Here is a 24,518-nt window from a genome sequence, read left to right on the forward strand (position 1 = left end):
GAGGACCTCGTGTGTGCGTGCGTGTTGTGCGGTGCGAATTAGCAGGTGAGTTTTTTTAACAAAAAAACGGCGGGCTCCTGCTGCACATATAGTAGATACACAGCTCTTTGCAGGAAAAGATTGGAATGCAAGACGGTGCGTAAGCTACAGTTGACGGGGATGAGTGATTTTCTTGCTGTTGTCGGTTTCTTTTTTTTCTCTAGTTCTCTCTCGCGATGGGCAGTACTGGAGCTGTTTTTTCCCTTTGTTTCTGTAGAAAAGTGGCGGTGTAGATGGTGTGGTGAGAAAAATCATGTTCTGAAGTAAATCAGAAAAATCCGGAGCGTACTTCGGAAATATACCGATTAAAAATCTATTTTATTAGTTGGACAATAATTGTTCATCAACAACAATTAGAAATACAAGCATCCGTTTCATATAAACCCACGCAGCAACCGCACGGGATTGAACGCAAACCTCGCGCGACGTATATACTGCACTCCAAAGTGCACTATGAAAACTCCGCGAGTGTACCGATCCTTGTGGAAAAACCATCATATTATACACTTACCGGTTTTCTCTCTCCCTCTCTCTCTCTGTCTCTCTCTCTCGCTCTCTCACCGTTTCTCGGCAGTGCAACAGCAGCTGCGTGCTATTGATTATTTCTTGCCCCCCTACGGTCTCAATAAGTATACCTTTCGCGTGTATTAGTGTGTATATATAGCGAGAAAGAGATTTCGGAGGCAGAGCGTACACGTGCTCCCGCACTTTTTTAATCACCCGCGCGTATCAAAGCTCGATGATCCTGCAGACTGGATTTAAATTTATTGCGATCGCGACAAAAGTCGCCTTGTAGCGACCCCTAGACGATTAACGGCACATATGGCGATTTAACGTGAATTTAAAAAAAGAGCTCGTTTGAAAATAATTTCGATTTCGAGATTCGTATACTGTGCATGCAAAATGCCGTATAATCAACTCGTTGCATTTATTATATACTTGCGTGCGACGTATAAACACTGTGCTGTGCGCGTATGATGGGAGGGGCGGGGAAAGAAACTCCTGTTTACTTTAATAGCACACAAAACGTTTTTTTCTAGCTTTCTTTTTTCTTTCCACGGATAACTTGACTTGCTCAATTACATTAATCATTAGCCGTCGACGACGTTGGCATCGTTAAGTAGCGCGTGCTACCACGTCGACGTTACGAATTTAGAATTCAAGCGGTAAACAAGTTTTGCTAGGGAAGACGCACGTCGCTAAATGACAATTCCCGTTGTCAAATGCGCGAGTATTTCGTAATCATGAATCCACGTACGCCGTTGACTTTGGCATTACTCGTCGCTTTCTCGCAATGATCTCGTGAAAACAGTTCCAATTTTCACGCGAAGCGAGTAATTTCATTGTCGAGAATGCCAAAGGGACATCCGCGTGAGGCGAAGGATAATTTGTCGGTAATTTTCGCGACGGCGACAAAAGCTCTTATAATCGGATCGCTTTTTTTTTTGTTTTTTCCTTTATGCCGAGCTAAGCTCATACGTGAGCGCTTCAAACGAAATCTCCTCGCCTTTCACGCGATCTCCTTTCAAGAGCGGCGACAAAAGTTCACTTATGCTCTTTGAACGACGACGCGAAAGTGAAAAGGAATTTTCACTCGATAAAGCCATTCGTTGAAGCAACAGTCGCGCGCGGTGCTAAATCACAAAACGCCCTTAGAATTCAACGAGAGATAGAGAGAGAGAGAGAGAGAAATGGCAACTCAATGGCTGACTTACGAGTGCTGGCAGCGGCGGAATATCGTAAATACTAATTTTGCAAAACGATCCTGGCAGCCAGACGCGCACGACAGTCACGCCTCGCGCGTGGGCGTTATAAGCTTTGGCGGCGGCGCACAATCGTGCAATGTCTCTCGGCATTGAAAAAAAGCTGACAATCGACTTGGCGGACTGTGGCAATATTTATGTTTTGTTTTCTCAATGACACAAGGTGATTGTTATCGATGATTATCGGAATGGAGCGGGCGAATAGCGAGGCATCGAGTAAATATTGTACTATTGCGATTTCCCTCGTTGCTTTCGAAAATTGTGTCGGATGCTTTTTTAACCACGACAGCTGAGAGTTGTGCAACAATTGCTTTTTAAAGACAATGTTTTGGCAAGTGGCCTTTCAAAATCTTAGTCGTCGCAGAACACTTTCGAGCTGCTCGCAGCACGTGCACGGGCGTATGGCGTGCCCCATAGAGGCAAAGGGAAACATAGAGTCCAAAGCCGATTATAAAAGACGGAGGCGTGAAAGGATACATGGAAATCAACGGGTACGGGAAAACGAAAGTTCAAACGCGTCGAGCTAGTGGAGGCGAGTGGGCGCTTATTAAGCAATCGTCTCACGAAAGGACTCCACCTTCCTCGTACACCGGTGTGTTTCGAGGAAACGCGAAAAAACGAAAAACGCTTCCGTGATCTCGAATCTCTCGTCTCTTTTCTCGGTACGCACAGGGAACGTTAATTCGTCAAGTCCTGTTCGTCTGCTTCGCCGCGCATTTGCATTGTGCGCGACGTACCACAATTTTTTGTTACGTGCTTGTGGAGTTTGTACTTTTTCCTTGTCTTAGCTGTTCGGCGCAGGTTTTTTTAAAAGTTCATTAGATAACTGTGTCGCATTGTGATTTGCTTTTTTTCGTTCGTGCTATGTGCTTTTCATGCGTAATTGTTATGCGTGAAAGAGATGTTTCATTTACAAAAAACATCAATTTTGTCGATTCATTTAGGATGTAACTAACGAATATTACAGATAGATTGTTCATTACTAATTCTAGTATAAACGATTTTTCCGAATTCATCGGGGGAAACAAACCAAAACGTTTCACAATAGAACGATTAACGAGCGGAAAAATAATAATAATTCGAATCACAATGAGTGACAATGAAAACCAAATCTGTAATTCCCACGTGCAAGTCTTCGAACCCGATCTCAGCAAAGTGATAATATCCGCGCGTATAAACACACGTACACGCACAATTGCTTCCCCACCCCTTCGCTCCTCCGCACGGTACGTCTCCATCGCGCGTGTGCGTTTGCTCCGGGGCGCGGACTTCCTTTCCGCGAGCGGCGGCGGCGATCAATGGAGATATCCAGCGACAGCGCAAGGGGTCCCCGTGGACGTTTGTATACAACAGGGATATTTCAAGACCTCGCGTGCGTTTGATTGAATATTTATACGCGCCCCCCGGCCTGTGCGCGCGCGTGTTGTTTCGGGCATGGCACGATAAATTGCAGCGCCGCGCGTGATTTAGTGAATTGCCCGCGTGCGCGACCTTTTGATTCCGCTGTGCTGTGTACTCTGCGCTGTGGTCGGTTTGAAGGATTTTTCCTTGACTCTCTCTCTCTCTATCTCTCTCTCTCTTTCTCTTTCTCTATCCTCGAATTATATCGATTAGAGATTGTTTTTGACGGCGCGACGTGTATTTCGGCTGCCGCTGCTTAATTGGCTACGTTTTCCACTGGCCCTCGCGGCGAGTTCTTTGCGCGTGAATTCGAACGAAGTGAATACGAGCAACACGACCGTGCCAGCGAAAAATCAGGAGCTTCAAGCCGAAAAACGCGTAAGTTCGCAGTGTATACGTATCGTGGCGCATCTCACCTCTTGAGCGACTCGCAAATGACTGAACTTCATGTCGATGAATATATGAAGCTGGGGAAAAAGTCTGCGCACTCGGAGACGAGCGTTTCGGCTTTATGCTCGCAGGCTTGCAGACTATATATAGAGTCAACACTATTTGCGAAACGCGCATGTACAGCGAAATTAAATGCATCGATATGCCTTTGTGGCAAAAAATGTATGTATACTTCGTAGCTCAAGAAGCGTGTATGCTCAAGAAGTTTCTAACGGTGATAGCTATACCCTCCCTCCCCGTTCCAAATGTCCGAAGTCTCTCAGGAATGTCTGTAGAGACGACTGCGGTATCATTTTGCATTTTGAATATTACGATCATTCGTCTTACATATCTCAAAGCTCGCTAAGAATCTATCTTACTGTTACCGCGAGCGCACGGAAACGTAAACTCTCGTTCGCGCTGCCAACAAACAGTGCACCGAGAGAGAGAAAGAGAGAGAGACGGCTAAACATAGGCGTATACGCATCGTACTCAGGCTGCTCGCGTACAACACGTACGCGTATCCCCCCATTGACTGTCTTCAGCCTCAAGTTCTCGGCAGTGCTTTAGCTACCGGTTTCCCTCCTCTTCTTTGCCTCTTTTTCTTCGGGCTCGTGCTCGCGCGCGGCTTTTCTTTCCAGGCCAACATCCTCTCCTGCTGCTGTTCGCTTCACTTGGCGAGATGACTATCTTCGACTATACGCACGTGTGTATATTGAGAAGGCCTGCTACGATGATGCGGGATACGTAGCGTGAGTTTGCAAACTGCACGCGAGCGTGGATAACAGCTCGCGCTCCTTTTCTTTTTTTCCATTGCAGTCTTCGCGAAATGAAGCCTCGAGGCGTCATTGGAGAAGATCGATCAGACATCGGCGGGATGTTCGAAACGCGTTTGCTTGCCCGCTGTTCAAATGCATACCGAGGCTCGTTCGCTGTTTCGCGCAGCAAAGTGTTAATTTCATTACGGCCGAGGAAAAAAAAAGAAAAACTACCTGCTCGTAGACCAAACCATTACTATACATACTTTCCCAAGCAAAGCGCGTTGCGCACTTATATCCTCGTTTTTTTTTTTCTTCTTCCCTCGAGTCAGCTAACGCCTCGCTCTTAATCAGCGAGAAATTACGCGGTACAGTAACGCGTTAAAAGTACACCCTCGACTTCTGCAGTAAAAGAGAGCCAAGAGCGAGAAATAAAGCATCGCCTCTCTCCCACACTAAACAATTACGCGAGCGTTCTTTTCCTGTCTGTCTCCTTCTGACGGGCAAACAGAAGAAGGTCGTATTCTACGGTCTATTACCTTTCAATTAATGTACGGCCAAGTAGCTGCGGCAGCGGCGCGCGAAGAAAGGGAAAGATAAAAATGAAGCAGCGTTGCGTAGCACGCACACAACCGTTATGCACTTAAACGCGCGTAAAGACCGAAAAGCTGTGATCACGGGCTGACTGTCGTGCGCGCGGCTCGAACGCAGAGGCAGATCCGATATGGCAGGTGGTGTACGCATGTATACTCCGCGCGTAGTCCTTGGCCACGCTCATCCTCGCGGCAGATTTACGCAGGCGCGGTCAATTGCAATTGCGACGATATACGTTTTCGGGCTGCTGCTATGGTCGAGCACGAAGACGCACGCTGCAGGAGAGAAGTGTGTCTGTACACATGCCACAAACCCTCATTTTTTTGTTGTCCTTATTGAAAATATGCTACTTTACAAACATTTTGACCAATCACAGTTCATCAATTGTTCAATTGTTAGAGAGTTTATGTAATATTTATTCACTTTCGATAAATTGAAATTACGAGCAAGAAAAAATCGTTACATTGGGAGTAAAAAATAATTGGAATGTGTAAGAAATAAAATCTGACTTGAAATCAAACTCATTGAAAAATTTCAAAGCAATTGCTGAGAAGAACGCGTGAAAAAGTGAATTTAGTGAAATCTATGTTTTGACATGAAAAGTTATTTACTGCAGGAGACTACAGGCATTGCCTGCTTGGTAGGTCATTGTGCTATTTTTAAAGCGCGATGTAGAGGTATCAAAATTGACGCAATCGTCTTCTAGAAAATCAATTTGATACGAGCGTTAGAGTGCCAAGTTGATACGTATAACGCCGTTGTTTCTTGGAGGATGTTTTCTATTCGTTGTCGTCGAAGGATCTATTTGCGCTTGAAGCGTTTTTTTATTGAACGATACTATCATCATTGATAAGTCAATAGTTTGTCCGTCACTTCCGTGATACGTTCAAACCTGTTCATATCTCATGTAATCTGATGAATATTTGCTGTATTAAAAAAGTTGTTAGTATTGATCTACAATATTAAGCGACTTTTCTTTGCTACTAACATATTATTTTAGTGAAACTGATTGAACTATCCATGTCATCATTTCTTATGTAAGTTTTTTCATAATGCGATATAACACAATATTTCTTCGTATTTTAAAAGAAATATTTGTAAAAATATATGTTGTTTAAAATAACGTTCTTCTCGAGGCAACAGGCCTTTCCTGATACATAGATGGAAGTATAAATTTTCAATCACGAGGAAACATCTATGTTCCACTTTTTTAATATCTTCTATTAAAAGTAACCCACAACATTGCACTTAAATAACCTAATATACGCTTCCCATCAAAGTAACAGGCAGAAAAAAACTTTTATACAAGCGGCGCAATTTGTGCAAAAACAAAGAAAACTCTCAGCAATTTATTTTTTCTTCTCTAAAATGCTTGTTGCTCAGGTCTTTGCATAGAGTGTGCACGACGATGAGGCGTGGGAGATGATACGCGCGTTCCGCTGTGCGAAGCGCATCGAGATTTCACGCCAAGCTTACGCGTGGAATATTCATGCGAGGCCTCTCCTTCTTCATTGTTTTTTTTTGCTCGAATTAGGCCCGAGTGCTTTCTCCCCCCCCCCCCCCCTTTCGCGCGGTCGTAACGAGGCGCGAGCGAGCCGCGAAAGGTGAAATCGAATGGCACAAAAAACAAAAATAATGACAGGATGATTGCTAGGAAGGTGCCAGGAAAACACGTAGGTCCTCGTCTATGTAGCGCAAATAATACACTACCGGGGCGGTTTAACAATTCATAAAAGGTAGCGGTGAACGTGCGATAAGAATACATCTGGTTTGCTCGCGCGCGTCGTTAACGACGCGCGTCGGGCTGAAGTGTTCGATATCGCGACGTCGAAACGTCGCCGGCCGTCGGCCGTCCGTGTCGCGAGGCAAGCGAGCGACTGGAAAACCACCCCGTTCGCGCGGGCGCTCGACCTTCGCACTCGCGTGGCGCCGCTGGGTGGTGGGCAGAGTGGCCGGCTGATCTACGATCGTCGCCAGCGCCACAGCGGTCAGTCGGTGGTTAACGCTCGTCCCGATCGCGGCCACGCGATGTGGCTGCTCTGGCAGATGCAACGCCGTCCATCGAAATAACAATCGAATATAGTCCTGGCTTGCGAGTTATTAGCGCCAAGAAGCGCTCCTCGAGTGTGCCGTCAAGAGGATGCAGCTCTTGTCGAGCTTCATGGCGAGACACCTGAAACGAGGGCCTTCCCTCAAGAAAGGTACCTTTCGCGCGCCCTTGCGTTCTTATTTTTCATCTTTCTATGAATTGGTCAATTTTCGCTTTCATTCGAAGGATACATCATTTTAATGGTTTGAAAGGATATCGTATTAATATCATTGGTAAAGATTTTATTTTGTCACAAGGGAAATATTATCTAATTTTCGTAATTTCGAAGCTTTATTTTTGCCCTTTTATTTTGTAAAGCTTCCGTAATTGAAGTTTGTTAGGAATTTACAACGCGTAGCTTTGTGCGAATGAAAACCAAACATACGTATACCAAAATACTCTTCGGCTTATAAAGGACGGAATAGAAATGGATATGGAGGGTCGGAAAATTCGGTCGCGGTCTTACCAAAAGGAAATGATGTGCTATAAACAACAGGTCGCAATGTTTCTTCTTGCATATACATCTTGCAATTCATCTACACACACGAAACTCAACTCGTTTGGTCGATATTATTCCACGCTTTTCGAACGGCATTTCCCATGCGGCACGCGATCCTTTACATGCTACATACATGCATTGCCAGCTGGTATGCATTGCAGCAGTAACGACGAATTTTTGTCAGTAATCGAGGAGAAACGTGGAAGTACACGCAGTTTTCCTTTTCCTCTCTCTCTCTCTCTCTCCCTCTCCCTCTCCCCATCTGTATCTCTCTAGTTCATCGTGAAAGAGAAATGCATAATGGATGAAAAATAAGCACAGTGAGTCAGACTTTGTCTCTTGTCGCATTTGTTTGACCGGATGTGCAATAGATTTTGCGAGTGTAGTTTTGTTGACTTTCGCGCGCTCATTAGGCGGATGCATCAGCGAAACGTATGGATTCTTCTAGCCCCGTATGCGTGTTATTTTCACAGTGGTAGGTGAATATTAGCAAAGTGACAAGTCAGTGCGTATATATGACGAAAATCTCCGGTTGACGAGATGTTTCGCCGAACGCTTTCTGTTTTTGAACGCCGTGAAGTCGGTCGTTAACCGCCATCATCCATCAACTTATCAATCAAAATCAATCTTCAAAATTCGATCAGATTAACGACGCAGGCAACGCTTTAGAGAGCGAAGAGCTAAACGTTCATCCCGCGTATTGACGTTGATGCCGGATTAGATTTTTATCGTCCCTCTCTCTCCTGTCGGTCTCGCCGCAATAAAACACTCTCTCGAGTCAAGCGAGAGAGTGACCACGCGGTCGCGACTGACCACCCCGTTACAAACTTTCTTACTTCCTCATTTTTTGTTTCGCTCGCCCCACGACATACGGAATGACCTACATATCGCCGCGGTAATTTAACCAACCTATCTTACGGCGACGTTATCTTTTTCGCGCAAGAGGGCTTTGTTAGCATAGATAAGAAATATATTTTATTTTGTTTTGCTCTTTATCGCGGATCTGCAGAAAAAGAATCGAAGAGGGTAGCTTCGCGATAAGGTAGCCGGCTTTTCCTCGTTTAATGTTTAAAATGAAAATTGCAGGCTTCGAAGGGTTGCTCGGGATAGATCTAATGCGCAATTTGGCATGCAACGGATCTGGGTTAACTAGCACGTGTGCAATCTTATGTAGACGAGTATACAAAATCAATTTTTTTTTTTTCGTTCCATTGGACACGCGCTTCGGTCTATTTTTTTTTTTTTTTTTCCTTTTTTTATCTGAGAGATCACCACTGTTAACGTGCCATTCAATCTGCGATGGTGTATTTACCTATGAGTGACCTATTCACGAACATTTTTATTACTCTCGATTGTGATCTATTGTTTACGATCTATTGTTAACTGTCGTTAACGTTTCAATAGAAAAAGGAGAATCGTGCAACTCACTTATCTAAGACGTCATACTATTCGTGAAACAAAAAACTTTTTCGAGCGCGCGCTCTCAGCCCACGACGTTGCATGTCCAATTAAAAATTTGCGCGCTCGACTTTCATTCGTCCGAGCCCAATGCCTGCACTCGAGAAACAGACCAGTTGGCTCGACGCGAAAGAGTAGGTTCGCCGAAAAACCAAAAAAAAAAAAACAAAACAAAACAAAAAGAAAAAACAAGCTCTCGCTAGCTCGATATACATTCGAACGGTTGCATCGTTGTTGCATCGTCCTCGATTAAAAGGGCGCCGCAAGTATGTGCTCGTCCTTCGTTGGTCGAGGACGCGGTCGTCGAAACAAGCGTTGCCGCGTGATCGCGAGTGTCGCCGATGCACGTCATCACACGGTCTCGTTCCTCCTTGCGAAAAATGCGCTTCCGTAATGCGTTTGCCAGCGTTGCGACTATTAAGGGAAATGGTAAAAGAGCAGAAAAACAATGCGCGCATTGTTGCAGGGAAACGAGAGAGCGGACTGAACAGTCCCGTAGGCGGTCAGCCGTCGCCTACCGGAGGAACAGCAGCGGCTATAAAGTCCTTGGCCGAGCTACCGGGACCGTGCAATCTCATTCCACTCGCCGGCAAGATGACACCCGACGATCCGGCGAGCGACGACGAGTTCGCCGTTGCCGTTGCGCAAAAGTCACTGGTAACGTATATCATTACAAGCTAGACCGATGCGTTCGAAGGATGTCGCGATGCGCCGTGGTCAGTGACCTTTGCACGACGCGTGCGATTATCGCCACCACGAGCGACGAGTCGTCCCGATGACGATCGCCGGCTCCGTTGACAATTCGCCACGAAGGCAAACGCAATCCACTTGGCAAATCAGCGCGTGCGATAAGCCCTTTGCGGTTACGAGGCGGGAGGGGGAGGGGGAATACGTGGCGTAAGGCCAAAGTGGAGCATCTGTATCATCTCCTATCGATTTTGCGCGCTACTCGCGAGCTTAAAAATAGAGAAAGTAATCAAACGCCGTTGACAAGAATTAACGACGGAAGTGCAGTTTTATCGCGCGCTGCTCGTTACCGTTGGGCCGGGTGTGTTCGCGGTTATGAAAGCGCGATGGAATTATTTCGCTTTGCTTCGAATGCACTTTTGGGAAGAAGAAAAACAAGAAAGGAAAAAGAGTGTCGAAGATGCGGATACACAACGACCTTTTTCTTGAACGTGGTTGATGCGCGTATAAAAATAAAACGCGCGCTCGATCGACACAAAAAATTTTGAAGGTTGCAGGCACGCTCCTCGCAAACATAATGATTATCGATAATCCACTATTACTTTATTTTGCTGTGCTTCGCTCGCAAGGATTCTCCCTGTAAATAACATCTTTTATGTTCTTATCTGTTCCCTTACACTTAAACGATGTTCTTCTCATCGTCGACGCGCCCGTTTACAAGTAAAATTTGTTTCGCGCGCGCGTTCGTCTGCGCAACAGCCGCAAAACATGCAACAGCACAGATGTAAAATCGAAGCCTCCCTAAAAATCGAAAGTGAAGGGAAAAAGAACGAAGCGCTAATCCAGCTTCCCTTCCACGGCAGTCGGATTTCCAATTCATACGTAAAGACAAACGAAAGGGAAAAGCCGAAATCCATTGCTGCCGCACGCTGCAAGGCCGTTGACGTCGTCGCGGTGACGTTGCAGGCTGATTTTTCGGACGCGGCGACGACACGCAACGTCGCGTGCGTGCGGCGTCCGCAAACTACAACCGACGCGCGCACGCGTGGGGTTGATTTCGCGCGAAGGTATAGCGATCGGTGTATGCGTTTTTTTTTCACGCGTTCAACGTCAAAAGACGGAACGAACAATACGACGCGCGCGTGTGCGAACGAGACTATCGAAAGGGAAAGCGCATGAAAGTTTGATGGATTGCTTCTAAAACTAGAGTACGATAACTTGACGTCATATATATATATATATATATATATATATATATATCGATGCGGGTCGTCGCAGGTTGATTTCTTTGCTGCGTGCTCCCAACAACGGGGAATTTCCATTACACGCTTCTCCATAAAAATAGCTATTTCCTTTTTTTCTTCTTTCCATCCGTGGCGCATCGAGGCTCGAAAGTAGAGCGTGTGGCATTGTGGATCTCAATAAGAACGAGCGACTCGCTGTGCTTTCTTGTCGCTGATTAAATCGATTCGAAATCGAAAAGCTTAATTGAAAAAGAAAGAAATTTGTTTTATTGCAGCGTGACACCGAGGCATTGCGCGGTGCATTGTACCTGGGCGTAAGCGTAACGATAGCATGGCTTGTCGGAGTGGCAGGATTGTCGTTAGCTTGGCTGATGCTTGTCCTAGCATTGGCAGGTAGCTTGACGAAAGCTCGAATATCGCGTCTGCTACAAACAGCCCTGCAGCAGGAATTAGCTAGGTTACGTAGACGACGCGCGCTTTACAAGGACGAAACTGCCGAATGGCTGAGTCTACTCATCAACAAGTGGTGAGTTGATAAGTAAATGTAGGCACAGACATTAGCGTCGAGGTCGTCAATGAATGCTCGCTTCGAAGCGCACGGCTTAATTGAATTTAACTCGCTCTGCATTTTCTCGTCGTCGAACTTTGGCTTTTAACGATAACGTGTGAGCCGAAGTTGCGAGTAACAGATCTTTTTGTGGCTTCGAGATATAATTCAGGCAATAGAGCAAAATTCGCGTACTTTTTTTGGGGCAGCACGAAATTTTTATCACGGATAGTTAACATTGAGTGTAATTCAATGATCTTGTTTAGATCGGAAAAAAAGTAATGTTACAGTCGCGCTATATGTTTTAAAGGCACTTGCCGAATTTTTCGAGCGACTCGAACTAGCGGCGTTTGACTTCCCCCACCACTACGCGGCACAAAATATTGGAAAAATCATTGATTCAGTTTACGTATGGTCGTAAATTTAATGTACATATAATTGAAGCAAAGACTAGACATTTCACAGTCAAAAGAACCTTGGCTTTCCGTTTAAGATCGTTTAAAAAATTTTTCGTTGCCTACATTTATTATTTAACAACAGGACAAAAACTTTAACAATCTGTAACTTTTTTATTAATTAACAAATTTTGATGTTTCTTTTTCATTTGAAACTCTTTTGGCCATCTACCGATATACATTGCAAACCATCAAAAAAGTCTTTTAATACACAGTGAATTTAACTTAGCAACTAAGCAATATTAAAAAAAAAACATTGTCTGAGTCCCAAATTAAATTTTTTTTGTTTAAATCGCAGTTTTCGATTGGAAAATCTAGCAAGTACCGATAAAAAAATCGGCGTCACTTTGGTTAACAATCCGTACCGTGGACAAATTTGTTATTAACCGTCTGAAAAGGTTACAATTAAACTTAGAACTTGCGGTTTCAAAGTTCATAATCTTTATGTAATAAGACATACATTGAGGTATACGGAAAGCCTCTATGATTAAATATTTACGATAATTATTAAATAAACAGTTGGCATTTTTGTGTTAATGACTTTTTATTTAATTAACATGTATTAATTAACGTACGACATAATACTTTTATAGGTCTTGCCGAGATGAACAAAAAACTATAAGACCATTTTTCGATTAAACTGTTATGAAAAAAGATAATACACAAAAACATGAAAACAAATGACATTTTTTTATACGACTGGTTAACAATGTTCTGCACCGATTTCAGACTTTGGATGAAGATATATTATTACACTCAATATTAACTATCGGTGGGAAAAATTGCGTGCTGCCTCAAAAAAAAATACGCGAAACGGTTTTTGTCGAGCTCTATTGTCTGGACTAATATACAGTAGAAGTGCTGTAAAAATTACCAGTTTATCGTCGACTGTCGTATAAAAAGTAGAAATTTTATATTTCAAAGGTGGAGGTTTAGCGCCGCGAGTATATTTTCGCATGCGAAGGAACGGTTGGAGCCTCTGCTGAACGATGCCAAACCAGCGATATTGGGTGAGTAATTTTGGTAAACTGACTTTACAAAAAGTTTTCGCTCTCTTCTTTTGATTTGAGTGTCAAAAATAACAAGCGTCATATAGCGAACTAGGAACAAGACGTCAGAAAATACCAAACTTCATTAAATAACAGTAAATAAATTTGTTCTAACTCTATATCTACCAACGTCTGCTATGGAATTTCCGCATTTGTATAAATAGAATAAAAAAAGACAAATGTCATAACTGTAATAACAGCCCGAATTTTGCTATTAGCGCTGCCTATTAATTACGATCGATATTCTTCCTATTCCATTGAAACAATCGTTGACGGTAATCCGCTTGTTATCGCTCGAAAATGACAAACGTGCCTCGCTAAGAGAAAAGTAAATTAGCAAGCAACTGCTCGATAATTAGCGACAAAAACAAATCTTCGCTAACGAGCCTACGACTTTCGGCCTGAAAACAAAGGGTCGCTGGAGTTGAGGGAACTCACGTTGGGGGAGCAGACACCCTGCATCACGAGGATTCGCACGCTCGATTTCAATGGCGACGAGGACTCGGCCTCTAACAACGGGGGCAGGTCCACCTCGACGAAATTGTGCGTCGAAGCTGATCTCAATTTGGACTGCGAGCAATTCCGCATGCTCATCGCCACGAGGCTTTTCGGGAAAGGGTGAGTTCCTCCATTTTTCTCTTCTGTTTCGTTGATTTTCTTAAATTGCACTCACTTACCAGGAAGATGCTCGTTTACTATTTATAAGTATGAGTATTTTGAGAAGCATCACGATTTAGCTAAGAATTTTATCTTTATATGATAGTGAACACGTGCGTACACGTGGATTATACACGTTATAAAAGTTACACCCATTAAAACTTGAATGGCAGAAACTCGTCACGAGTATGATTAATCTGTCATTTCAATCCAATCGCCGCTGTTATTAGTTGCGTACATAGGGCGTTATTTGTTGAAATGACTGCTTCACTTGGTCGTGAACAGGCTTTTTACGAGCGATTTAGTTGAAGATGTCATCAAAATTTACAACTGAGATTACAGAACTCCCGACAACAATGTCGCGTATTAAAAACAACGTAGGACATTTCGCTGATGACGTGCTTGCGAGTCGGACGCACTTACCTTCCATATCGATCAATTTAATGCCACTATACTCGTAGTCCGAAAATAGATAAGGATAGATAAGGACTTGCCCGTCGTGACAAATTTATAAAGCAATTTGTACGTGCGTTTTTTGAAGAACGATTTCGACCATCTGCCACTGTGACATACTAATAACTTATTTGAGCGCTTGCTGGTATAAAATTAGAATGTAAATCGATCGGAGCATCGTCGATAAAGCCGATAAATTATCGTTATTGCTACGGAAACTTCTTGGCTTCATTGATATCGAGATCCGCCACGATAGCAGATACTTTGCCTTCGGTCTTATCGCACGTGTGTCAATTATAAATCACGTTGCATAGCGGGATACATACGTCACTTTTATAGTTCGCCCGACTGACCGGCGTATTGATTGCGCACATTCAATGAGAATGGGCCTGTCACGCTCGCGTCTAGATAGCTTTCCTCTTTGGCTCGGCATAATTCTCCTCGGCAGCGAAGGTATCGTACGGAATTTTCATCGCTATTCTCGCGTTATCTGTCGGTTTTCCGCGCGAGCGCAGAAAAAAAAGAGATTATTGGTAGCGACTCTACCGTAGGTTCAACATTTTCAACATCGTCACTGTTATTTTAGTCTCAGCATTATTTTGTTATGACTGCACGTCATTTATCGACGCCGAATGTTTTACTCGTCCTGCTCAAAGGAAATTTATAAGCAACTGCGTATATCCAAGAATTTTGAACTCACCTGTCACTGAGCCTAATTCGATTCATTCTGTTCGGTCTGGCATTTTGAATAAAACGGGCGACGCAGGTAAGTTATGATTTTATTATTGGTGCCCGTTTGTATTGTACTGTTTATGTACTTTCTTTTTAGATGATACAAACGAAAGGGAGTATTACGACTGTGGAATATTTATTACAAGTGCGTATGGACGATTCATGATAAGAAACAATACTCCTACAACTTATTGAAGCTTTAATATTTCAGTTGATAGGGGATCGTCCAATAATAAAGTTATTTACCGAATGTGTCTCCAAATATCGCTTTCGTGCGATCAATATAACGCATCGTTGCTGCAAGAAGGCAAAAGTTTAGAATCTTGTTCTCGTTGCAGCACCGAACTGTGCAATTCATCCGATAGCTTGGCTGCTCAACTTTGGATCATAGTGTTTACTCTTTTTTGTTACTGTAACAGATCCTTTCAATAATTAAATTGAATAAATTTTGTATATATTTTTTAATATATTTAAAAAATTACTGTGTCGCTATCGTTTATTTAACCTGGTCACATTACATTTATTTGTGATAAATGTTGATTTGAACAAATTGATTTGATTAGAAAAGGTCCACGTATGTGTATACCAAGATGAAAATTTATTTTTATTAAGCATTACTAAAACGTCGAAGTAAAGCCAAATCGTTTCCAACCCAGGAGACCAATTGGATGGTGTAAAATTGCACGATGACTGTACGTAAATATGAGCCCAAATTTTTTCCACCTGCAGAGTGGGCATGGACATAGACCTCGCCGTGGAAAAGCTGTCGGTTTCCGGCACAGTGATGGCGTCGCTGACATTGGACGCGAACTCGCCATTCCCACATGCGAGTCAGCTGAGCTTGAGTTTTGTGGAGAAGCCCGACGTCTGGTTCAGCGTGCGTCTGCTGCGATCCGTGCAGATGATGGAGGTACCGCTGCTGAAAACCTGGATTCACGCGGTGGTGTCGGACGCGCTGGCAAGTTGGCTGGTCGACCCGGGACACCTGGAGATCGATCTTCGCGCGCAAGAGCGACCGGGACCTGGATTTGATTGCACGGCTAACAGCACGCCGCAGGCGGTACTGACCGTGACGCTCAGTCAAGCCGGAATCGCGCGTGAGTATCAAAAGTCAGGACAATCTTGCGAAAGTGTTCCCTGGAATATTAGCCCGTAAAAGCGAATCCGTTGTCGCGGATAAAAAAAGCAAGGCACCCTTACAGCTAGCAACGATGAAGAGCGATGGCTGGTGGTGACAATCGGCGAGCAGCGTCGCGTCACCTCGGCCTTAAGCGCCAACTGGAGCGAGGACGTGTCGTTTTTGGTGGGAGCTTTGGACAACGAGCGCATCAGCATTAAACTGAAGGCCAAGCGCCTCGTCAGCACCATCACCCTCGCCCAGTTCGAGCTGGCCCTTGGCATTTACAACTGGGAGACGTCGCAAGTGTAAGTACGCCGAGTGTCATGAGCAACGCCACCGACTGACCAAATGATCGATGCGTAGAGTGGAGACGGTGCTGCAGCAGAAGAAGCCGTCTCGCAACAGCACCAGCATTCCCAACATAAATGCGCGCCTCGAGTATTCGACGCTTCCAACTCTCGAGCCGGACGCGCCGCAGCCAAGCATTCCCGACCCGATGGAATCGCATACTGCTGGTAATTCTTTTTACCCCTTCTTCTTCTTTCTGCTCTTTCTCTCTCTCTCTTTCTCGCAGGAGCGAGTGCTTTTTCTGCGAGCGCCAATGTACTCTGCTTCTCCAAGGGAAAATTGCATACCTGGCAAAAGCGAGAGAGAGAGAGAGAGAGAGAGAGAGAGAGAGAGAGAGAGAGAGAGAGAGAGAGAGAGAGAGTGAGCTATCGATTTCAAGGTGACCAATTTTTTGAGATGCTTTATGAGCTCACGTTCTCGTCTCGGTTTTTTGTTGCTTTTGACAGGTGTCCTTGTGGTTTACATACATTCTGCGGAGAATCTTGGCAGCGATACTTCGCAGTGCAATCCTTATTGTTTGCTTTTCAACAATCGCAAAAAGGTTGGTGCTGAACAGCAGCTATCGTAATTTTATTATTGAATTTGTTGTTGATGCGTTTTGTGACAAAGGTGAATATCTAATTTTGAGTATTTTTACTGAAAATTTGCGCGGTTGACAAACAGTATCGTTATTTGACACATTCTTTTTTATATTAGTACCGATGACTTTGATCCAAACTTGCATTGATGTTAATGATTGCAATTTAGTCTGAAACATTTGTCGATTGCTATAGACATTCGCGATTGGTTACAATGTAAAGAACAATCCTGAAAATCACGATGAGAGATAAACGTGCGAGCCATCGTTCCACGCTAACACTGAATACATTATTCAAAGTGATGTGCGAGCGCCGAAATTGATTGAAAGCGCGATTGCAGGTAAAAACGACACACTACATTCGCGGCACAAACTCACCGAACTGGGAGTCGTGCGCGGAATTTCTCGTCCAGGACTACACTCAAGTATCATTGAGCTTCGTTATTTACTCATGGAATATTTCCAAGGGAGCCGACACAGACATGCTTGGTCTTGCAATGCTATCTCTTTCACCGGTAAGTTGCCGTTTTTCCGTTTATCTTTCTTCTTTTTTTTTTCTTCGTAAAAATTACACTCGGCTCATCGCAGTTCGTGTGTATTGTGTATCGATACGAGCCGCTCGTAATTATTGCAGACAATTAACTCTAAATCAATTAACCGAGATTTGGATAATCGTACGAATCTCCAGAGAGCTGGAACGTCTGTATGGTGAATCGAGACGCGCGTAGGCTAAAGTCGATATCCGCTCCGGTTTTTTGTAATGCTCCGACGGCTTCGTAGCGACTTCTGGGAGTCACGGTTTTTGAATAGCTGGTATCCAGTGTCGTGTCAAATCGACTTTCTTCGTCGTGAAATCACTGGATCTTCTCGCGGAGAGGATCTTTGTGGTTTGAATATTATACGAGCGCGATATGTTTGAACGCGATGCTAATTTTTCTTGTAATATTATCTGTGAAATATCCTCCGAAAATTCGTATTTCGTAAATTTTGTTCACATAAAAATGTAGTTTCCTCGAAAATGCGTGATTTGTTTATCGACCAATGCCATATAACTAACTTTTACCGAAACAACAAGTATCGCAAAATTGTCTAAAAGTGTTGATCTGTGACAGGGAATGAAATGGATAGTGCGAAAAGAGTTGACACTGAGTGGGTCGAGCAGCCAATCGACAATGACGGTATCGGTGCTGTTTCATCCGGTGCGAAGCGTACAGCAGATATCGTCTAGCCGAAGAAACAGCGTGAACCAGTTGGCCGCCGAGGACGAGCCCAAGAACAAAAGAAATAGCCTTCCGTGGATGCAGCAGGCAGTACGCGTTCAAGCAAAACATCGACGTATCGATCGGTGACATTACAAGCGCGTTGCTTCTTGCAGAAAATGCTGCTGACTCGTGACGCCGACACGGCGGCGTCGGACGTCTCAAGTTTACTGTCGACCGGCAGTGGTTTGATGGAAGTAACGCTTTTACGTGCCAGGGACCTCGTCGCCAAGGATTTGAACGGTTTCAGCGATCCCTTCTGCGAGCTCAGACTCAACAACGAGACCAAATACAAGAGCAGTGTGAAAAAGAAGACGTTAAACCCATGTTGGGATGAAAGTTCCATTATGGGCTTGCCGCGAAGCAGCGAAACTCTCGACGTTGTAAGTTGAAGGGTTAACTTGCCGTATGCCGAATTTCGCGTGATAAATTTGCTCTTTGCAATACAGGTATTGTGGGATCATGATACTTTCGGTATGAAAGATTACCTTGGTAAAGTATCATTGACTCTCGAGGAAATTCGGAGATTGTCGAGCTCCGATCAATCTTATTGGTTTCCTCTACGCGGAACCAAATCTGGGTCAATCGAACTAAAAATCAAAGTTCTGTCCGAAGAATGTGAGGTAGAGCCGTTTGTAACTTTTCTAGTCACACAATTGTCATTCCGTTATGTTAGATTGTATTAATTGAAATGTTTTTCAACAGACTCAAAGTACTTACGCGACAAGTACTATCAGCGAAGCCTCGACGAGACCCAGCGAGCTGCACGAAACCCCGGTACCGATAACCACGAATATCATACGAAGACCGTCCATGGAGAAATCGCGGATGAGGTTACACCTAGAGCCAGTTGTTCCGCCGCCACCTCCACCGAGAACTGTAACTTTGATCAAAGTACCTAAGATTCCCGAAAATCATTCAACGCATTCGTCGCCATCGAATAATCATTTGAGACATGCAAATCACACTCGTAAGTTTTTCGATTGGCAGGCAATGTTATTTACGAGGAATTAATACGATTCTTTTGCGTAGCTGGCAAATTGTTCGCAAAAGCCAAAGATTTTGATGAAAGTAGCGAAGCGTCAACGAATCATTGGAGTCGGAAGAGAAACGGAGAACAAAGTGATTGTGCCGACGAGACTGACGATTCGAAATCGAAAATGTCATCGAGTCATCACAGCTTGTCACCTAGCCCCGATCAAAGTTTTGGAAAGAAAACGCCTCAGTATAACAGTTTCCGTGCAATGAAACAAAAGGTTTGTGATATTGAAATGAATAATCGTGCCAGTAAACGTTTAATGTTCTGATTTGGTACAATTATTTATGCAGATGAAACGAGGCTTGAGACTACGGAGATTCCGTTCCGAAGTAAACATCGAAGAAAAGGAATCGAACAAAGGAGTAACATTGAGTTTGGAACCGAGAGGCAGTGAGTTGGACGCGACGGAGATAATGCAAAGCTCAGCAGTGCTTTCTCATGCAGTCTCTCAACCTGACATGCTTGCTCGACAGAGTCGCCACAACAGCCCAAAGCCCAAGCACCGGCAAAATGGTATTACATAAAAGTTTCTAATCCTTAACAATTTTTTGTTTTATTTTTTTTTGACGTACACTGTTATCAGTAAATCATGATATTAGTGACATTTACAGATGCAAAAGTTATTAACGGGTTACGAGAAAAATATGCCGGGGTTGAAGGCAAAGTACTTCAGGCACAAGGACTTCATGTGGCACACATTGCTCAACTTTACTGCCGCGTTAAATTTCAAAAGTTTGTATTTTATAATCAACCGAGCATGAGATGTATCCTTTATTCGTGGAATTTCACTTTTGTTTAGTTGCACAAGTCCAGAAAAAATGAATCACTCGATGACCGGTGGAAAAACTATCGCTAAATCGCGATTACTGCCCGCTATGCCAAATCCACAATTTTGCATTGACTTCCAATTGGATCACGACTCCATACCCAGGCAGTCGATGCTTGTTTTTGAGATTCGTAGTGCTAGTAAAGAATTGCTTGCCAGTAGGAGGATTACTTTGCACGAGCTTCTAGGTGAGAGCATTTTGCGTGATATATATCATTATTGTAAAGTTCAGCCCCTCTGACAGTTTGATTTTCGCGCTAATGAAATTGCACTTCAAAATCATTTTATTCAAGTTAAGATTTTTTCCAACTTTTTTAAGTCTTTAATGCTGTATTAAAATATATATTACTCTTTTTCAATAGATTTCTTTGTCCCTTCTAATGAGTGAATGATAAATTTTATATAATTTTTAAGTATCGGTTTTAAAAATAATAACACAATAATTAATTTTTAGGAGCATCATCAGTAACAAGCGAAGTTCGCACATGGCTTGCCTTGAATAATGGTGCTTCTCTCGAGATCCAGATAGCTCATGGGCGAGAAATTAAGAGATCGACGAAGAAATTATTTAGATCATGGTCGGTACATAGAATTGGAAAAATTTGACATTTTGCTGATAGATTTTAGATACTCATTTTGTATAATATAAGATTCAATTCAATCTTTTGATGTATAATTGGCGATAACGTCGCTATGTAAAATACTGAAGATCGTAATATATATTTTGGCCTATTTACCAGTAAATCAAATTCGAATATATATTTTTGATATCGAAAATTTGTTCTGGTTGCTAACTTTATTTGTAAAGCGTCCGAAACAGACTTTACGGTATTTATCGGTGTTTTTGCAAAACAAAGAAAATCAAATTTTATTTGAATTTTTATATTTAATTTTATAATTCGAATAAAATTAACAGTACAAAATTAAAATTAAGCAATTTACTATACAACATATTAAAACATTTAAAGAAAAAAGTAAAGTGACTTCATGGTTGTATTGAATACAATTGTCATAAATATTATTCTTTAAACATTCCTTATATGCCATTAATTTAATTTGATTTAATTACTGGCGACAATATAAAACATACGTACTATGATACCTTCAAATGAAAATGAATAAAGCGGAAATTATTTTCATATTTGTATAACTGGATATATTTCAGCAGTATACAATTGTAAGTTACAAAAGTATATAATTTATTTTAGACAATGAAGACCTTTATTACTGCAATATTAAATATTATAAATATATAACTTTATACTTATTATATATTATAAAACTATATCTTTACTAAAGATTGTAAAAAATATATTTAAAATATAAGTTTTCTAATAAAATGAGAGTATACGAAACGTATTTATAAATAATTGAAAAATTGAAAAATTTCTTATTCTTAAATATAAATTATTGAAATCTATATCATTTAAATATACACCTACATCGATAAAGTATCTTACCTTACATTAATTATTAACAAAAATTAGTACAAAATTGTAGCTCTTAAAAAATTTTATTGAAAACATATATGCCTGCATATGTAGACTGAATACATAAATTATAAAGCCTGATGTAGTCCAAAAATAAATGATTGAATGCAATGTCAAACATTTATTGCAATATGTAAGACTGCCTTAGATAAAAAAATATGCAGCATAGTCTCATAGCTTATGTTCAAGATGAAGTATATTTAAATGTAAAGAAAATATAAATTTAATTTCTGTATGCATTTCTACATATATTAAAAATTTATAATGTAATAAAAATAATATCCGTAAGAGATTAAAATAATTTTTTACTGTCTAATATCTCTTAGATTATTTATTACTCCTTTGTGTACACACTTGAAAAACCATCATTTGTAATAAAAAAATGTGTAGGACTTTTTACATGATCATTGATTTTATATAGCTATTGTATTAATTTTTTAGTAGTTTGTGTACTATAAAATAGATAATAAATAACAATTTTTTTGGAATATTCCAAATTTATTACGAAGCTGTGAAATAATACAAGTAATATTAATATAATTTTATATAATAAAACAAAACATGTATAACCTTAAATACTACTTGTGAGACATAATTGCTGTAATAGGCTTACTTATAAATTATTTATTTAGTGATGTTTCTATATTGGTCCAAATTTGTAATTTTTTAAAAATTAATAATGTTTAATTGAACATTGTAGATACTTAGTGTTATTGATAGTTTATAAAATTTCTTGTATATTTTTCATTGAAAACCTTTAAATAAAAAATATTTTTAAAAATATTAGTAAACATTTAATATATAATATAATATTATTTAATAGAACAATAGCAATTAATTCTGCATTTTATTGAAACTCAACTCAACATTCGTTATTTTGGACTAGAACATTGTAAAAATATTATTGCATAATGTAATTAGCTATAGTTATCAATCACATTATAATGTAACAAATATATTGTTAAAAAACAATTGACTTGAACATACCAAATTATGTTTGGAATAATTAAGTACTTAGCTTGAAATAAATAATGATACACGTTGCTAATGAATCTTATGTAAATATTTCTAGTTTAATTCTTAGAAAGTAGAAAATACGGTATTCAAAAAATTAATTCATACAAACAGTGAACGTAAACTTAACAATATTATAATAGGTTACTATCAAATGACAGAATTGAGATCCAAATAATGAATTTAATGACAACTGTTAATTTCTAATTTTTTTTTATAAACTGTATATCACTTACAATGTTCTGATATCATTGATTATATATTTGTCTTAATGTTGATACTTATATATGCATATTCTGACATGTAGTATTCAACTGACTTGCCACTGCAAAAAAAATTAATGATGAGTATGATTACTGATACAAAAACTACAATTAAATTTACCTTTAATCCTCCTTGATTGCTCAAAGTTCCTGCTGTGTTCATTGTTCTATCTCGTTCTTCAGCTAATTTCTGTTTGCGTTTCACAGAATCAATGTTTCCAATTCCTCTTCTTTCTTGCTCTGCTAAACGTCTTTCGGCAGCTTCCGCTTGCTGTTGACGAAGAGCATCCTAGACGATCAGGAATTGAATAGTTGTAGCATGTTATGTACGAAATTAAATGAAAATATAGTAAATATTATATCTTGTAATAAATATCTTATGTTGTTAGATATAAAACAATACCAAGCGCTGGACAAAATATTAATTAATATAATAAAATTTATGTATAGTAGAAATACGTACATTGTATCAATATAACCACAAAAACTACTCACTCTATCAGGTGTAATATCTTCATACGATGAACCTTTGCAGCAGTTACATAAATTTCCCATGTTTCGTTTTTAATATTAGCAACCAACAGATTATAATGGATAAACTAAAATATAATACAATGTAAAAACTGAATAAGATTAACCATAAATATGATATTAAGTAGATATTTTAAGGTAATAGTAGTAAGACCTTTTTAGATATATGTAAATGATTTTATAAATTTTTTAAAAACCTTTAATTATAATGTACGTAGGAGTTGCGAACGTATTCACAATTGTCAGTTGCCATCATAAAATGTTGGCATATAACATGACATGGCACGGTGTATCACGTTATACGATCGATATAGATGTGTAGCTCATTCAGTTAATACGTGACTGTACCACTAGAATTTTATGAAATTAAGCATTATTAAATATGAAAACTTAATACTAGTAACTTATGACTTATAACATACAAGTTAACTAATTTAACACGATTATTTACTAATCGTAAAAAATTATTACAAGACTAATAGGTGTTCAACGTTATAAATTTAGTGGCCCTGAAAAGGGCCGATTATGAGTCAAAGTTGATATTTAAGCACGTTCGCCACGAATACGTCTTGCCAGCTGAATATCCTTAGGCATGATTGTGACGCGTTTGGCGTGGATGGCACAAAGATTGGTGTCTTCGAAGAGACCAACGAGATAAGCCTCGCTAGCTTCTTGAAGAGCCATTACAGCTGAACTTTGGAAACGAAGGTCAGTTTTGAAATCCTGAGCGATCTCACGAACTAATCGTTGGAAAGGCAGTTTGCGAATCAGAAGTTCAGTGCTCTTCTGGTAACGCCGGATTTCACGAAGAGCTACAGTTCCAGGCCTGTAACGATGAGGTTTTTTCACTCCACCAGTTGCTGGCGCACTCTTGCGAGCGGCCTTAGTGGCGAGCTGCTTCCTTGGAGCCTTTCCTCCAGTAGATTTGCGGGCAGTTTGCTTGGTACGAGCCATGACGAGTCAGTAGAGCTGTCTTCTGTTCGAAAACTTAGACGACAATGAACGAATAAATTTTACTATGCTGCTTTTATGTATTTTTCAGCCGTCTTGTGATTGGTCAGTTTTGAAGTGGTGGGAGATGTCACTTACATTTGCTGTTTCATGTTGGATAGTTTCAAGATGGTGGGAGATGATACTCGGTAAAAACGTGGGAATATCATTAACGATGAGTAAGAACCGTAAGTAAGACAAAGACAG

General features: G+C 41.1%; 3 protein-coding genes across 10 annotated transcripts; 1 reads left to right on the plus strand and 2 right to left on the minus strand.

The window, feature by feature from the left end:
• Positions 1 to 65: 65 nt before the first annotated feature.
• LOC131668950 (uncharacterized) lies at positions 66 to 22,096 on the plus strand. Of its 6 annotated transcripts, none has more exons than XM_058943458.1 (19): positions 66 to 135; positions 9,497 to 9,687; positions 11,219 to 11,487; positions 12,888 to 12,973; positions 13,426 to 13,630; positions 15,584 to 15,951; positions 16,057 to 16,279; positions 16,338 to 16,489; positions 16,769 to 16,863; positions 17,241 to 17,414; positions 18,012 to 18,209; positions 18,275 to 18,541; positions 18,608 to 18,781; positions 18,864 to 19,128; positions 19,191 to 19,414; positions 19,488 to 19,710; positions 19,797 to 19,929; positions 19,997 to 20,211; positions 20,478 to 22,096. In XM_058943458.1, exons 1-19 carry the CDS (start codon positions 126 to 128, stop codon positions 20,627 to 20,629), a joined length of 3,624 nt encoding a protein of 1,207 aa, XP_058799441.1. In that variant the 5' UTR covers positions 66 to 125; the 3' UTR covers positions 20,630 to 22,096. The 6 variants fall into 6 exon arrangements, with proteins under 6 accessions (XP_058799441.1, XP_058799437.1, XP_058799438.1 ...); XM_058943454.1 differs by lacking the exon at positions 66 to 135 and adding an exon at positions 6,996 to 7,185; XM_058943455.1 differs by lacking the exon at positions 66 to 135 and adding an exon at positions 6,996 to 7,185 and having other exon boundaries at positions 19,809 to 19,929.
• Positions 22,090 to 23,830, minus strand: LOC131668954 (uncharacterized). Of its 3 annotated transcripts, XR_009302329.1 has the most exons (5): positions 23,476 to 23,830; positions 23,286 to 23,389; positions 22,912 to 23,079; positions 22,764 to 22,852; positions 22,090 to 22,268 (listed from the first exon to the last, which is right to left on the minus strand). XR_009302329.1 is itself a non-coding variant. In XM_058943464.1 (4 exons), exons 2-4 carry the CDS (start codon positions 23,343 to 23,345, stop codon positions 22,838 to 22,840), a joined length of 243 nt encoding a protein of 80 aa, XP_058799447.1. In that variant the 5' UTR covers positions 23,346 to 23,389; positions 23,519 to 23,828; the 3' UTR covers positions 22,364 to 22,837. The 3 variants fall into 3 exon arrangements, 2 of the variants coding, with proteins under 2 accessions (XP_058799447.1, XP_058799446.1); XM_058943464.1 differs by lacking the exon at positions 22,090 to 22,268 and having other exon boundaries at positions 22,364 to 22,852; positions 23,519 to 23,828; XM_058943463.1 differs by lacking the exon at positions 22,090 to 22,268 and having other exon boundaries at positions 22,364 to 22,852; positions 23,476 to 23,826.
• LOC131668953 (histone H3) lies at positions 23,829 to 24,306 on the minus strand. The gene has a single exon (XM_058943462.1). The coding sequence runs from the start codon at positions 24,273 to 24,275 to the stop codon at positions 23,865 to 23,867; it is 411 nt and encodes a 136-aa protein (XP_058799445.1). The 5' UTR covers positions 24,276 to 24,306; the 3' UTR covers positions 23,829 to 23,864.
• Positions 24,307 to 24,518: the final 212 nt, after the last annotated feature.

Source organism: Phymastichus coffea, unplaced genomic scaffold, assembly GCF_024137745.1.
Source record: "Phymastichus coffea isolate CEN01 unplaced genomic scaffold, Cenicafe_Pcof_1.1 PCOF00085, whole genome shotgun sequence".
NCBI lineage: Eukaryota > Metazoa > Arthropoda > Insecta > Hymenoptera > Eulophidae > Phymastichus > Phymastichus coffea.

What these genes read in the sequence shown, in the direction of transcription:
- LOC131668954 (XM_058943464.1), bottom strand. Translation starts at nt 23,345, where the DNA reads ATGGGAAATTTATGTAACTGCTGCAAAGGTTCATCGTATGAAGATATT. An exon ending in AAGATATTACACCTGATAGA is followed by an intron (nt 23,080 to 23,285) that starts GTGAGTAGTTTT and finishes CTGATCGTCTAG; the next exon opens with GATGCTCTTCGTCAACAGCA.
- LOC131668950 (XM_058943454.1), top strand. Translation starts at nt 7,125, where the DNA reads ATGCAGCTCTTGTCGAGCTTCATGGCGAGACACCTGAAACGAGGGCCT. An exon ending in GCAGCGAAACTCTCGACGTT is followed by an intron (nt 18,542 to 18,607) that starts GTAAGTTGAAGG and finishes TTTGCAATACAG; the next exon opens with GTATTGTGGGATCATGATAC. An exon ending in TCCGTGCAATGAAACAAAAG is followed by an intron (nt 19,415 to 19,487) that starts GTTTGTGATATT and finishes TTATTTATGCAG; the next exon opens with ATGAAACGAGGCTTGAGACT.
- LOC131668953 (XM_058943462.1), bottom strand. Translation starts at nt 24,275, where the DNA reads ATGGCTCGTACCAAGCAAACTGCCCGCAAATCTACTGGAGGAAAGGCT.